The sequence below is a fragment of the Mirounga angustirostris genome, unplaced genomic scaffold (assembly GCF_029215605.1).
Source record: "Mirounga angustirostris isolate CCGP_5_RB_7025 unplaced genomic scaffold, mMirAng1.0.hap1 SCAF_7, whole genome shotgun sequence".
Classification (NCBI taxonomy): domain Eukaryota; kingdom Metazoa; phylum Chordata; class Mammalia; order Carnivora; family Phocidae; genus Mirounga; species Mirounga angustirostris.
The window spans coordinates 33,282,469-33,296,790 of NW_026991715.1; the positions used below are offsets into that span (position 1 = coordinate 33,282,469).

Below are 14,322 nucleotides of genomic sequence, written 5' to 3' on the forward strand. Positions count from 1 at the left end.
TGATGGCTTGTGTTTATTGGTGCTGGAATGCAGACTCTCCTGTGGTGATTGATACTCACTTTAGTGTGGGCTCAGTACTTCAGGACAACCCTGCTGGCAAGATTTGCTGAGAGAGCAGGCTTTATTAGTGTCAAGTATGTCACTATGCATGTATCTGTCCAGAATACAGCAGTAAAATAAACCCTGTATCCCCTTCTGTAACCCACCTTGATTGCCTCAGGCAGCAGTCAGTGTCAGGGCAGTTGTAGATATCCATGTTAAGAAACTTTCTGGCTGACCAGTATAATGGTAACCTTACTCTAGTATAATCGCTTTTGGCTTCTGCCCTTGATAAGCCATTGCTGGTCTGATTGGAATGGTTTGCTCTTTTGATTCACCTGGACCATCTCTATTTTCCCCTCACGAGCTTATTTATAATATGTTCGTGGCTAATCTTTATTTTGGGATAGGTTGTCAACCATATAGCAATTCTCTGGTTCTACATACTACAGTTCTGCCTCATGGCCCTACTCAGTTGTTGTGATAATGCCCTCTGCTTTTCTTGAGTTTGTTGGGCTCAAAATTAAAAAGGCCATGTAGTCTGTTCTGGCTCACATTATCCAGGGGCGGGGGTTGGGGGATAGTCCTTTGGTGTGCCCACGTGCCCCAGTGTTTTTTAATAGCTCCATTAAAAGACAAACTAAACAGGTTTTTTGTTGTTGTTTTTAGTAATCTTGGGGTGCCTGGCTGGCTCAGTCAGTAGAGCATGCGTCTCTTGATCCCCATGGGCTCAAACTGACGACCCCGAGATCAAGAGTTGCATGTTCTGACAGAGCCAGCCAGGGCAACCCAAAATAGGTAGATCTTTAAGCCTTTTTTTTTTTTTTTTAAGATTTTATTGTTTGACAGAGAGACACAGAGAGAGGGAACACAAGCAGATCTTTAAGAAACTCTGAAGCAGAGATAATCCTACTTGACTTTCTTTTTTTTTAAAGATTTTATTTATTTATTTATTTATTTGACAGAGAGAGAGCGAGAGTGAGAGAGGGAACACAAGCAGGGGGAGTGGGAGAGGGAGAAGCAGGCTTCCTGCCGAGCAGGGAGCCCGATGTGGGGCTTGATCCCAGGACCCTGCGACCATGACCTGAAAGGCAGACGCTTAACAACTGAGCCACCCAGGCGCCCCTGGCTTGCTTTCTTTTTGGAGCCATGATACAGCCAGTCCCCTCAGTCTTTAACAGCTAAGTACCACAGGTGGCACAGCAGGCTGCCAGATGTATAAGGCTTACAGATCCTCTCTCTCTCAAGCTCAGATGGGGCAAATGGGTTCATTTCCACATACTGCCAAATTACCATAGTGCAATGTAACTGGAAGATTATAAACTTGAATTAGAGAGGCACTGTAACCTAATGATAAGAGCAAAGACTAGCCAGACTTCCTGGATGTGAATCCAGTGATCATGGACAAATCACTTAACCTTTCTGTGCCTTAGTTTCCGCCTGTTTAAAATGGTAGTATTAACAGGGGCACCTGGCTGGCTCATTTGGAAGAGCATGTGACTCTTGATCTCAGAGTTGTGAGTTTGAGCCCCATGCTCAGGGTGTAGAGATTACTAAAAAAAAAAATTAAAGAGGCACCTGGGTGGCTCGGTTGGATAGGCATCTGCCTTTGGCTCAGGTCATGATCTCGGGTTCCTGGGATTGAGCCCCACATCAGGCTTCCTGCTCAGTGGGGAGTCTGCTTCTCCCTCTGCCCCTCCCCCTGCTTGTACTCTCTCATAAATAAAATCTTTAAAAAAATTATTTTAAAACAAAAATAAATAAAAATAAAATGGCAATAATAACTGTCTCAGGATTGTGTGATTAATTAATACACATCAAGCACTTAAGAGAGCCCCTGGCACATAGAAAATTCTGTTTAAGTAATTGTTTTTACTAAGAGAGGAGTGTTCTAGGCTTAGCTCTCATTTTGTTGGAACTTTTCTTGATTGTCAGGGAAACCGCATATTAAAACTACTTAGCTGTTTAACTGGAGAGTCAGGCAACTGCATTAGAGGTAGAGATGGAAAGTTTCAGAGCATCAGCTATTCTATTTTGAAGCCCTTTGAACAGATCATCCCATCAGGCCTATGCAGCATAGTTTTAGGGTAATTGAAGTCATCCTGTTTCGATTTTAGGGATTTTTATGTTATCACTACTGAAACAAAGCAGCATATATGAGAGAAATTTCCCTGTTCTTGTGCAGTGTATTAACCTATTTCATGTCATAAAGTGTTGTGGGTTTTTTGGTGTTTTTTGTTTTTTGTGGTTTTTTTAGCATATTGGAGTACACTGATGGGGCTACCTGTGGCTAGAGTTTATGGCTCATGGGCTACAGTTGACCCATTTCCTGCCTACTCAGAAGGCCGAAGGGGTCAATATGTCAGCATACTTGTAACCTCCTAGTGACCCACACCAGTTGGAAAGTTGTATTCTCATTATGAAATAGCTTAAGGAATTCCACTCAAAATCCATACTTTGACTTTTTACCCAGTCTGCCTTTCCCTTGAAGACAATCAAATAGGTCACAAAAATAGAAACTGAGTGGTTTTGTTTTTCTTTGGTTAAAATATAAGAATATTGTGATTTTTTTTCAACCCTCCTACAAAAGGCGGCAGTCTTAACACACGTCCTACCTTTCCTAGGAGTAATTTTTCAGACTTTGGTGCATGCAGATCCAGTTTGTATATTTTCTGGAGTGTCTTCTGGACCTGGAAGCTGGGTTTTCGACCTTGAAGAAAATCCTTTGAAGACGGGGCAGATAGGAATGTATTTCAGAAAGGCAATCCTTTTTACCATGCTCATCCCAATGGGGAAGTCATAGCTCTTGAGACTGGTAGACATCTCGCTGTTGGCATGGGCCCCAGCTTTCCACTGTATCAGACCTCGTTCCTCTGGGCTCCCTGAAATAGGACAGTGAGGTTATCAAGACCAGCAGCCCTCCACTACCTCCCCTCCATACCTCCATAACCTAGTCCTGAGACAGATTTCTGGAATCCATTGTCTTCATTCTCAAGTATTTTCTGGGACTGAAAGGTTACTGAATCCATGATTTCTTGGCTTTTAACTTGGCCAGAGCTCTAGGAAACCCTAAAAGATACTGGTTATAATTAGTATCTATTGTGTATCTATAGTGTGCCAGTCTCTGTGCTAAGGGCTTTAATTTCATTAATTAAAAAAATCAAAAAATTATCTCATTTCTTCAAAACATACCTGTGGAAGGCATATAGGCACTAACATACACATTTTTATGATGAAGAAATAGGCAGAAAGGTTAAGTAATTGTCAACTTACATCTTTAGTATGGGCCTAGCATGTGCTAAGCTGATGAGGACCAACAGTGCCCAGTCTGCATTGGGGGCAGGGAGGGCTATTTAGAAACACTATAGGGGTGCCTGGGTGGCTCAGTCGTTAAGCGCCTGCCTTCGGCTAGGGTCATGATCCCAGGGTCCTGGGATTGAGCCCCGCGTCAGGCTCCCTGCTCAGCGGGAAGCCTGCTTCTCCCTCTCCCACTTCCCCTGCTTGTGTTCCCTCTCTCACTGTGTCTCTCTCTGTCAAATAAAATCTATATAAAAAAAAAAGTCTGGAATTTATTAAAAAAAGAGACACTATAATCAGTATTACTATTCAATATTAGGATTCCATATTTGGGAAATAAACTCATTTTTATAACATAAACCTCAGAAAGTTAAGCCAAGTAAAGTCTTTGTTGGTAGTGTGGATACACAAAAGATTATTTACATCTAGGGGAATGCTCCCTCAGGTGGGGGAGGGGTGCATGAGGTCTTGGGTGTTTTTTTTTTTTTTTTTTTAATTTTATTTATTTGACAGAGACAGCGAGAGAGGGAACACAAGCAGGGGGAGTGGGAGAGGGAGAAGCAGGCTACCCGCAGAGCAGGGAGCCTGATGTGGGACTCGATCCCAGGACCCTGGAATCATGACCTGAGCCGAAGGCAGTCGCTTAACTGAGCCACCCAGGTGCCCAGGTCTGGGGTTTTCACAAGAGGGCTGGGGTGAAAGAAGATTGTTGGGAGTGTAAATCTAGTGGAAAGAGGTTTCCACTAGCCCCACTAGCATTTGCTGAACTAATTTGTGATCCAAAAGTCACAAAAATAGAAACTGAGTGGTTTTGTTTTTCTCTGGTTCAAATCTAAGAATATTGTGATTTTTTTTAACCCTCCTACAAAAGACAGTCGTAACACACATCCTGCCTTTCCTAGGAGTAATTTTTCTAAGTTTGGGCTGTAGATGGGGAAAGGGCAAAAGCAAAGCAGCCCATCAGTAAAATGCCCATCACACAGAAGAAAGTGTGATTCCATGATTAAGGACTGGCTTCTGATTTAGCCAGACCTGGGTGTGAATTCAGGTTGGGTGACCTTAGGCAAGTTACTTGACCGCTCTGAGCTTCAGATTTCTCATCCATGCACATTGAAGGACTACTGAAGATTATGTGGCACAACATACATGATCCTTGGCAGAGATGGTTGCTGATAGGCTGTTGCGTTGAAGGATGGAGATGTGAAGAACTCAGTAAAGCAGTAAGGCTCTTAACATCTGGGTAGCTTAATCCAGCTATCTAGATCACAAAGAAGCCCCTCTGTATACAGCTGTCCACCTGATGCCTTCCATTTTCCCAGATTCCCTGAGCATTGAGACTGCCACGTCCTTGTCTGGTCCGCAGCCTGGGTTCCTCTCACTGGGGAAGGGCAGGTACCTCCCATTAGTCCATGGGGTAGCTGCTACCAAGAGTTCTCATGTCATCTTATGCTAAAATCCCTAAAAGGGCCCTGGCAGGTCGCCTGGGTGGCTCAGTCGTTAAGCGTCTGCCTTCGGCTCAGGTCGTGAACCCAGGATCTTGGGATTGAGCCCTACATCGGGCTCCCTGCTCCACGGGAAGCCTGCTTTCCCTCTCCCACTCCCTCTGCTTGTGTTCCCTCTCTCGCCGTGTCTCTCTCTGTCAAACACATAAAATCTTTAAAAAAAAAAAAAAAAAGGGCCCTGGTACCTAGGCCCTTCCTGCCCATGCTCCAGCCCTGCAGCTGCGTTTAGGCTGGTAAGTGGTGGGGAATGGAGGGCCATCATCCTGGTACTCCCATCCCTCCTCTCCCTGGACTGATGCAATCTTTAACCTCTGCCCCCACAGAGTTTTCCCTGATCTTCCAGGTCCCCTGAAACCCTCCAACAGAGGCAGTATGGTGCAGTGGCTGGGACACAAGCCATAGACTGCATCCAGTGGACTTCGTTAAAATCTCAGATTTGCAACCTTTTAAATATGCAAATGTGAACTTCGGTGAGTCACTTAACCTCTCTAATTCTGTCTCCTTGTGAAATGGTGTTGACAGTCTCTGCCTAATAGGATAGTTTTTGAGAATTAACGCGAGACCTAAAGTTTCATTCCAGACCCACAGTAAATGTTTGGTAAATGTTAACTATGCTTGTTACTCATTAGAACATGAAAAACTCGTTACTCGTTAATACAACTGGTGGCATTTAGTTTTTATATTTTACAGGGCACCTGAACATGGGCCAGGAGCGTTCTCAGGGGCCCACGCTAAGTATCCTCCACAATCCCTGCAAAAAACCCCGATTCCAAAGAGAATGTTAGGGGCTCTCCTAGTAGTCAAGTGTGACAGGTTGCTGGCGTATTTGGAGTGGGTTTTGCCACCCAAACTACCGCTTCATTTGTATCTGGCCTAATGGAAGAAAGCAAAGGCTCCCAGAGGCACCCTTCCACTTGGTGGCTATCAAGAAATGGAGAGGAAACAACCCACAGGGCCTGGGAAAGACTCCCCTAGACCCACCCTCTTCAAGCCCTATAGGGCATGTCTGTGCCTCTGTCCCACCAGTGTGTCTCCAGCCAGTGGGCACTCCGCCAGCCCAAGTGTCCCTGCTTCTCCTTGCAGGGCCTGCGTTGCCTGGGTGCTGGCCACACTTCTGGTCGAGGGGCCATCTGTCAGAGTGCAGATGAGCCCAGCCTAGTCCTGTGTGCCCCTCCCGGGGCTGACCCATACCTGGCACTGTGTTGTCCAGTATGAAAGCGAGACACCCACCCACGAACATCTCTGTGGTCAGCAGCACCGTCAGAATCTGGTCCACTTCAGGAATGCCTGTGGAATAGGCCAAGGGCCAATGGGCATCTTGGTGGGGTTTGGAGACAGAGCCCAGGGACTTTGTTCCCACTTGTGCAGCTTGCTGACTTCTTTGAGCAAGCATGGTGATGAAACGGTACAAATCCCAACGTTCACACCTATAATCCCAGTTTTGTTGTCTTGGGACACATCATTTAACTTCCCTGAGCCTCACTTTCCTCCTCTGTGGAGAGGACAGTAGTATCTGTCTCTGGACGCTGTTGTGCATGTTAAATGAGCACATGTAAAGCTCCACGCCTGTCCCTAAAAAGTGTCTCCGTCAAGGACAGCTGCTAATTCGCTTCTCCGCTTCTGCTTCACACCCAAAGTTGGCCAGGATTTGTGGCTCAGTTGTAGGGTGCCTTTGAGGGAGGGAGCCGTGCCCAGAGCCCACCACGCATCCCCCAGCCCCGGACATTCGGACTCGCGGAGGTACCTGTGTTGATGGCGCCGGGGTTGGACTCCAGGTAATTGGGCAGCGTGAGCCCGAAGAACATGGAAAATCCGAGCACGAACAGGTTGCGGGAGGAGTTCATGTCCACGAACTGCAGGTTGGACAGCCCCACCGCCGTAATCATGCCTGAGGGCGCAGGGTTAACCGCTGGAGCTGCCGCGCGGGCAGGGCGGGCTCCACCACTCCCAGACCGCACGGACACCCCCGGCCCGCACGCGGCACTCACCGAAAAGGGTGCAGAACATGCCTCCCAATATGGGGTCAGGGAGCGAAGCAAAAAGGGCGGTGAACTTGCCAATCGTGCCCAGCACTAGCATGATGCCCGCACCATACTGCACCACGCGCCGGCTGCCTACCTGCAGGGGAGCCGGGAGGGGGGCGGGGTTAGGCCCTGGGAGCGGAGCTGGGCGGCGGGGGGCCCTGTTACGAAAGCGAGCACAAAGGAGCCCGGGCTCCTTGCGGGGTAGGATCATTCAGAGACGGGGTGTGGCTGCGGCCCGAGGAATGGAGGTGGGGCTTTGTGCGGCTCTGGCTTGTGGCACCTTGGTAATCCCCAGAACGCCGATGTTGGGGCTCGACGAGGTGGACCCGTTGCCTGTGCCCAACAGCCCTGCGATAATGCAGCAGATGCCTTCGGTGAAGATGCCCCTGTAAGGAAAGGGCGCGTTGGGGGCTTGGTCCAGCCCCTGCCTTGGCTTGGGTCCCCCCCCACCCTAGGTGGGCTGCTCGCCTTCTTGGGGACTGTGCAAGCTGCAACTATCTGTCCTAGTACTCCCCACTCCAGGCCAGAGGTAGGTCTGGGAGCCAAGAGCCCACGTCCAAGCGCTAGTCCCAGTGCCCCTGGGCTTCAATTTCCTCATCTGTAAAATGGGGATAAGGGTACCTGTCTCACAGAGTCCTTAGCAGACTGCATAAGAGAATGCACATGGAGGGCCAGGCATGTTGAAGACTGTCAACAACCATAGTTTCCCTTAGGCTTCATTATCTCAGCGACTCAAACACTCAGACTGAATGATGAGAGCATCCCCATTTCATAAGTATGGAGAACGAGGTCTGGACAGTCCAAGTCCACACCTTTGGGACTCAACCCTGTCCCTACATTTGCTTTCTGAGTGGCCCCTGAGAAGATCCGATACAGAAGAGGGCAGGTGGCCATACCTGTTGATGGCATGTACTGGAGGGGGTGGGGCGCCAGCCAGGCGGGCACAAGCATAGTAATCTCCGATGGACTCAATGATGCCCGCCACTGTGGCACTGAACATTCCCAGGACAGCAGCCGCAGTCACCGTGGGCAGGCCCCACTGACCTGGATTGGGGCGTGATAGCGTGGATGCAATGTCGCTGGGTGGGCCAGGGAGGGGACTAGGCAGTTCGTGGGGGTGAGAGTGGGGGTGAAGGGACCTCGAGCTGGGGCAGGAGCTCTACGCTTGTGGGAGCATATTTGGGATCACTTGGAGTCGTGAAGCTGGAGTGAGGCTTTGAGGAAAACACTCTGCCTGGCACACTAGAAATGTACATGTAATGCCAATTATATCGTCAGCGGGATTGGTATCATCGGGGGCCTTGTAGATGGTCTCAGCTGGAGGCAGAGGGGGCCAGTGGGGTGGCTCACAGGGGTAGGGGATGCGGATCCAGGGCGCAATAGCCATGATCTCCCCTCGTGCGTCCGTCCGTGCCTGGAAGCCGTAAGCTGTGGGGTCTGAGGGCAGCACATTCGTCAGGGTCAGGACATAGCAGAGTAGCCACACGGTCATGATGGCCAGCACAATCTGAAGTGGGGTGGGGTGGGGGGAGCACTGAGGGCCCTGGAGGTCTTGGTCCAGCCAACCAGCCCCTACCTCAGCCCCAGCCTCTGCCACAACCCCAGCTGCAGCCTTCACCCCTGCCCGAGCTCAAGCCTGGGCCCCAATACCTGCTCTAGCCCCTGACTGGGACCTTATCTGTGCTCTGGCTCTAGCTCTTCTGGGGTCCCGGACCTGCCCCCAACCTTTGCCCTGGACACAGGTCCAGCCCCTGCCCTAGTCCCAGCCCCAGCTGCCTGTCAGCTCCTCACTGGAAACATCTTGAAGATCTGGATGCGGAAGAGAGTCAGGCCCTTGCCGCAGCGGTAGACAGGCAGCAGGAAGGTGAAGTTACGCAGGTACTGGGAGAAGAGGACGATCAGGAGAATGGAACTGGGGGCAGAGGCACAAAGGAAAGATGGCTGGTAGGCTGGGCTAGGGACAGGACATGAAGAGGGTGAAAGAGCAGAGGCTGGGCAAGGATCAGGCCTGGTGCCTGCTCACCAAGCTGAGATGCCCCAGTGGGAGCCAGCTCGGTCACCAGCAGCTTGGAAGACAGAGAGGCCAATGAGGGAGACAGTGGGGGTGACCGTGAGAGGTCCTATGTAGCTGAGCAGGGCCCCAGGCAGCCCCATCAGCCCGATCACCACCTCCACTGTGCTGGACACCATGATTGCACCCTGGACCTAGAAAAGCAAAGATCTGCTGTAAGTTCCTATGTAGAGTCTATCACCTCTACATTAAAAAAAAAAAAAAAGCTCCTGGACTGCCTCCTTGAATCCCCCAACTCAGCAGTGGCTCCCCTCCCATCTAGCCCCCTCCTTAAGTCCAGGTCTCTTCTACCCCAGGTGCAAGCCCACCTCTCGTATCCGTGGGTGCCAGATATGAGACGTGTTCAGGGGAAGACTCCAGTTACCGTAGATCTCCTCTGGGAGCAGAGACAGGGACACACACATGGCCAGGGAACAGAGACAGAGAGGAAGAGAAGATGCTGCCATGAATGCACCCCAGTGTCTGGACTTGGGACAGTTGTCCAGACTTCCAGGCTCCTGGGCCTCCCCTCTCCAGCACAGCCCCCAGAAGTGTGCCCACCTTCTGGGGGGCATTTCCATCTCTCCAGGGCCAGGATGGCTTTGGCTGGGACCAGAAATGCAAAGGCGCTGGCCTGGAACAGCGGCAGCCTGGAAGAAGAGGCACAGAGCGGCAGGGGTGGGGTCAGGGGTGGGCAGGGACACAGAGACAGGAGAGATGGAGACAGAGGGCACCGAGAGAAGGAGACAGAATCACACCCAGAGGCAGAGAAACAGAGGGACAAGGGACAGGGCAGAGCTAAGAGAAGTCACTGCAGCCCCAGGCAGGACTCCATGAATTTGGGGGGCCCAAGGAAGAAAACAAATAGAGTCCCTGCCTCACAACCTTCCCCCCTTTCCTTCTCAGCCCCAGCTCCTGCACTGTGAGGAGCCCCGTGCAAGGAAGTAGACAGCTCAGCTCTTGCATCCAAGCTCCACTCACAACCTTCCTCCATCCTCCCACCACACAACCGTTTTTTGGCCACCCAAGCCTTGAGCTGTGTGCTCGGGGGCAGGGGGCCCCCAGGAGGATGGGCCGTTGAAGAAGCTCACACACAGCCTAAAAGCCGGGAGTGGGTGATTCTGATTACTCAGAGTAGGGCCTAACAGGGGGAGAGCCCAGCTAAGGGTATATTCCCTTAAACCCACCGACTCCTTGTCTTTGGGGAGCCTCAGGGGCCCAAGGTAGGATCCCAGCTGCCTGGCTCTAAGGCTGGCTTGGGAGTAGGAGTAGCAGGTGGGGGAAGATAGCAGCTCCCCCCTCCCCAGAAGCGCCCTCGGAGAAACCACCTGGTCCTGTGGTGTGGCTCACAGGTGGGGGCAGGCAGCTCACCGGATTCCCAGTGTGCTCTGGATGAGGGTGGTGATGCCCACGCAGGTGAAGATGGTACCGATGAGCTGGCTGACCATGTGCTGGTCCCGGCCCACGCACAGCGCCTCAGCCAGAAGGAAGGGCACAGCGATGGTGCCACTGAAGCATGTCAAATAATGCTAGGGGTCGGGGGGGAGGGCGTGAGGCGGCTCACAGGCAAACAGGGACACCCTAACGATCCTCATGCCTGCCTCAGGGGGCCTGAAACCCTGCTGCCCCTGGCAGGGTGCTCACCCAGGCCTGATACTCGCACAAGGGAGTCCCAGAGAGCTACTGTTCACCTCTCTCTTTGGGGTACTAATCTGCCCCCAAGTTCTTCCTGTGGCTTCTGTGGAGTGGGTCCTTTCCCTGTGACTGACATTCTGCCTGGCAGGTGACACATATTCCCGGGGATGATCTCTCAGGCCCCATCAGACGCCCCCTCCCACCCCAGCTCCGTGACAGTCACTGTTGTTGACCTTAGGTTTCTCTTCCTGTTACCCAAGATAAACTTGTTGGCTAGGAAGGGGGGTGGGATCCTGGGGATCATGCAGAGTGGGGGTGGGGAGGCCCTGCAGGGAAACCCACCTGGAAGCCCAGCAGAATACACAGGTACCAGGGTGGCACATCCTCAATCTTGTACAACATGTCAAACGTGGGCTCTCTGGGCAGGGACACTGTGGGATCCCTCGTGGAGTTCCCTGCGGAGCCCAGGGACTCCTGCTAGGGCAGCAGAGAGAAGTAACTCAGGGTGGAGTGATGGGCACCAACCAAGTGCATTCTGCCCCAGAAGCAATCAAATGGCCTGAGTGGCCTGTCAGATCCTCACAACGGTGTCTGAGCCCCACCTTCCCTCCCGGTTCATCCACCCAGCTGTCTCTCGGTCTGGCCACCCCTGGCTCCCTCCTCACATTCCTTTGTGCAGGGATGAGTCCTCTGTGCTGGCTCCTGGAGGCCTTGGGACTGAGGCATTCTGGCCAAGGGGATGGGCCCCTAAGTCAGAAGGCCCCAAGGGGCAACAGGAGGGGGGCCAAGAGGGCTGAAGTCCGTGGACAGGCCCTCTTGGGCACACTCTGGTCCTACCCTTGCCACTTGGGGTTCCTTGGGGTTGCCCTGGGGGTGGGGTAGGTGGTCCCTGCTGACCCTCAGGCTGGAGTCAGCCAGTCCCAAAGCTGACAACTGCACCCTCACTGCCACCCACACCCCATCCCCCAGTCGCTACTTTCAGCCTGGGATAGTCACTTTCAATCAAGTTCATCAGAACTTGTGTCTCTGCCTTCCCAGGGGGAAGACAAGAGCAGGCCCTCTAGCCCCCACCCAACCCTGCCCCCACCCAGCTCCCACCCATTCCCCAGCACCTGTGTCTGGCCCTCCAGGTTCTCCTGGGCCCTCATCTTTGGGGCACAGGTGTGAGCGGTTCCTGAGGAAAAGAGGGGTTGGCTTTACAAAGGCCAAGGAGGACTTTAGTCCACACATCAGACATTGTTCGAAGTAAATCTGTAACCAGATCCACAGCCCTGATTGCGAAAGGCAGACCTGGGCAGAGGTAACGTATTAACTCCGGCCCGAGTGGTAAAGGCCACCTGAGCCTCGGTCACATTTCCCTCCCGAGCATGCGCCCTTCCCTGCCTGCGCCTGAGCCCGGCATGGGACCTGGTCTTGTTTCCAAGAGAGGGCCAGGGTGGAGGTGACGACAGACACCAAGCCCCGGGTGACGGGGAAGAGAATGGCAGTGGCCCTTAATAGATCACACTCTGAATGAGACTCTTCCCCACTTTTTAATAACAAGTTAATCATTATCCTCATCAAAGTCACTCTCCTTAATGAGGGATGACTGCATGCCCAGCAACTGCTATGTATTCCCGTGCTTACCCCAGGCCTTAGGCGGTGGTAACTACTGCTGAGGAAACAGATCTAGGAGATGTGATCTGACCGAGGCCATATAGGTAGCAAGATTTTAGAACATCATTCCAAAAACGCAGGTTAGCCTGAACTCCTGAGTGCATGCTATAAACAGCCAATAGATTCAATAAAGGGCTGCCTTTCCCACATGGCCAAGTACCCTCAGTGTCACAGAGGCACAAAACAGAGGGGCTGCTGCAGGAGAAGCTGCCCAGGCTGGCCCACCTTGCCTGTTCCCTGTGTCAGGACAACGATCTCCTCCACCCCCACCCCCCCGCCCCACATCAGGACTGGCTACATAATCTGCAGGACCCAGTGCACAATGAAAATTTGGGGCCCCCATTCCAAAAGTATTACGGATTTTTTTTGTTGTTTAGTATTATGAATTTTGATACAGCAACAACAGAGTATTAAACCAGATCAAACCAAACTTTTCTAAGCACAGGGCCCTGTGTGAGTGCCTGTCCTACGGCCGCTGAAGCCTGCCCTGGACTCAGCCTGTCTTTTCCTCCGGGCAGGCCCTCTGGCCTGGCCATGGGGCCCAGAGCTGGCTGAAGGGGCCTGGGGAGGTTCCGAGGAGCTGGGGCTCCTCAGCTGGTGAGGATTAGGCCTAAGGTTCCTGGTTCTGCTCCCCTCTGTGCTGCCCCAGGCCCAGCCCCCCAGGGCCCACCTACTTCTCGGTTGTTGGGCCCACGGCCAGGCCCTGCTCCAAGGGCCCACAGGCAGCCGGGCTCTCCAGCTGGGCAGGAGTTTCATGCTACAGCCGTGCGTCCGTCCGCCTGTCCAACCTCCAGCTTGTCTCCTGTCTGCCTATCTCCTGCTCTACTTCCTTGGCTCCTGCTCCGGGGTGTCCCAAAGTTGTCTGACCAGTTCGAAGCTTCGGAACTGCTCCTTAGCATTTGCCTCCCCACCCCTCTCCACCCCAGTACTCCCCAGGGGTCTGAGCTCCACCCCTTACACTTATGTGCACAGTCCCATGGACATTCAATTCAACCCAAACCATATGCCATCCACATAGAGATGGGGCAGCTACGTTGCACATGGTTTCAGATGCACAAACAAATGGACCTACAACACCCAGACTGTGCTGCAGAGTGTGTCTAAATCACTCCATATAAACACAGAGCCACACAGGTCCGTGTCACACGCTCCCATCTCCACACCCAATACTACTGAGCTCACTGGGTTCCTTGGGCCCTGGCTCTCTTCCCGAAGACGAGGGGTTCTCTCCTGGGTTGAAGGCCAGGGAGGAGGGGCCTCTGGCAGGTAGGGACCAAGTAATGGAATGTAGGGGCCAGGCTTCAGTACAGCTCATGGACATTGGAGGGGTCAGGGCCTGCCTGGAGCACCCCTATTTCTCCAGCAACAACCTGCCCCCACCCCCAGAATCTGAGTCCCCTCCCAGCCCTGCCGCTACTCAGCCTGGGACTTGGCCTGAGCACCTCTTTTCTTTTCTTTCTTTCTCTCTCTCTTTCTTTCTTCCTTCCTTTTTTTTTTTAGAGAGAAAGAGCACATCGCTTCTCGGCCTTTTGGCTAAGATCAAGTGTAGCATCTGCTCTTATCAGTTTAGAGAGAGAGAGCACACACGCTCGCAAGTGGGGGGGCACAGAGGGAGAGGGAGAGAATCTTAAGCAGACTCCGCCCTCAGCGCCGAGTCTATCTTGGGGCTCGAGCTCACAACCCCGAGATCATGACCTGAGCCTAGATCAAGAGTCGGATGCTTAACTGTCTAAGCCACCCAGATGCCCCTCTTTTATTTTCTAAGCCTCAGTTTCAGTGTCTGTCAGCTGGGGATTCGAGTATCTGTTCTGTCCACGTGCCAGGTCTGTCCACCTTCAGCAGATCAGGGAGATACTCACCAAGGAAGCGACAAGTTAGAGCGTGGCCTGCCCACAGGCTCCCGTTCTCAGGTGGGGCTCAGGTGGGGTGCTTTCCTCCATTGCTAAGGAAAGGTCCCAGGTCAAAAGAACTTCTGGGAAAGCAGGACTGAGAGCCAAGATACTGAATCCAGCTGTTCCAGGAACCCTGCCCTACCCAGTCCCAGGCAGACACCTAGGGCCCAACCCTGTCAGCTGGGGTCAGAGGTAGAGGCCAGAAATTGAGCAGCTGCTGGGAATAG

General features: G+C 52.4%; 1 protein-coding gene and 1 pseudogene across 1 annotated transcript; one reads left to right on the forward strand and one right to left on the reverse strand.

Moving 5' to 3' along the window:
* Positions 1–2,673: 2,673 nt before the first annotated feature.
* SLC23A1 (solute carrier family 23 member 1) lies at positions 2,674–11,817 on the reverse strand. Its single transcript, XM_045893415.2, has 14 exons — positions 11,660–11,817; positions 10,890–11,024; positions 10,284–10,441; positions 9,474–9,562; positions 9,242–9,309; positions 8,886–9,067; positions 8,654–8,774; positions 8,213–8,369; positions 7,759–7,906; positions 7,143–7,248; positions 6,827–6,956; positions 6,583–6,726; positions 6,030–6,125; positions 2,674–2,921 (listed from the first exon to the last, which is right to left on the reverse strand). The coding sequence occupies exons 1-14, from the start codon at positions 11,693–11,695 to the stop codon at positions 2,674–2,676; spliced, it is 1,818 nt and encodes a 605-aa protein (XP_045749371.1). The 5' UTR covers positions 11,696–11,817.
* A 1,899-nt stretch (positions 11,818–13,716) lies between these two features.
* Positions 13,717–13,833, forward strand: LOC123837019 (U2 spliceosomal RNA; annotated as a pseudogene).
* Positions 13,834–14,322: the final 489 nt, after the last annotated feature.

Bases quoted from the DNA above. Each gene is read 5' to 3' on its own strand.
- SLC23A1 (XM_045893415.2), bottom strand. From the start codon at position 11,695: ATGAGGGCCCAGGAGAACCTGGAGGGCCAGACACAG. The intron at 7,249-7,758 runs GTATGGCCACCT...CTTTCCTTACAG, and splicing joins CCAGTACATGCCATCAACAG to GGGCATCTTCACCGAAGGCA. The intron at 2,922-6,029 runs GTATGGGTCAGC...GTCCTATTTCAG, and splicing joins ACTGGACAACACAGTGCCAG to GGAGCCCAGAGGAACGAGGT.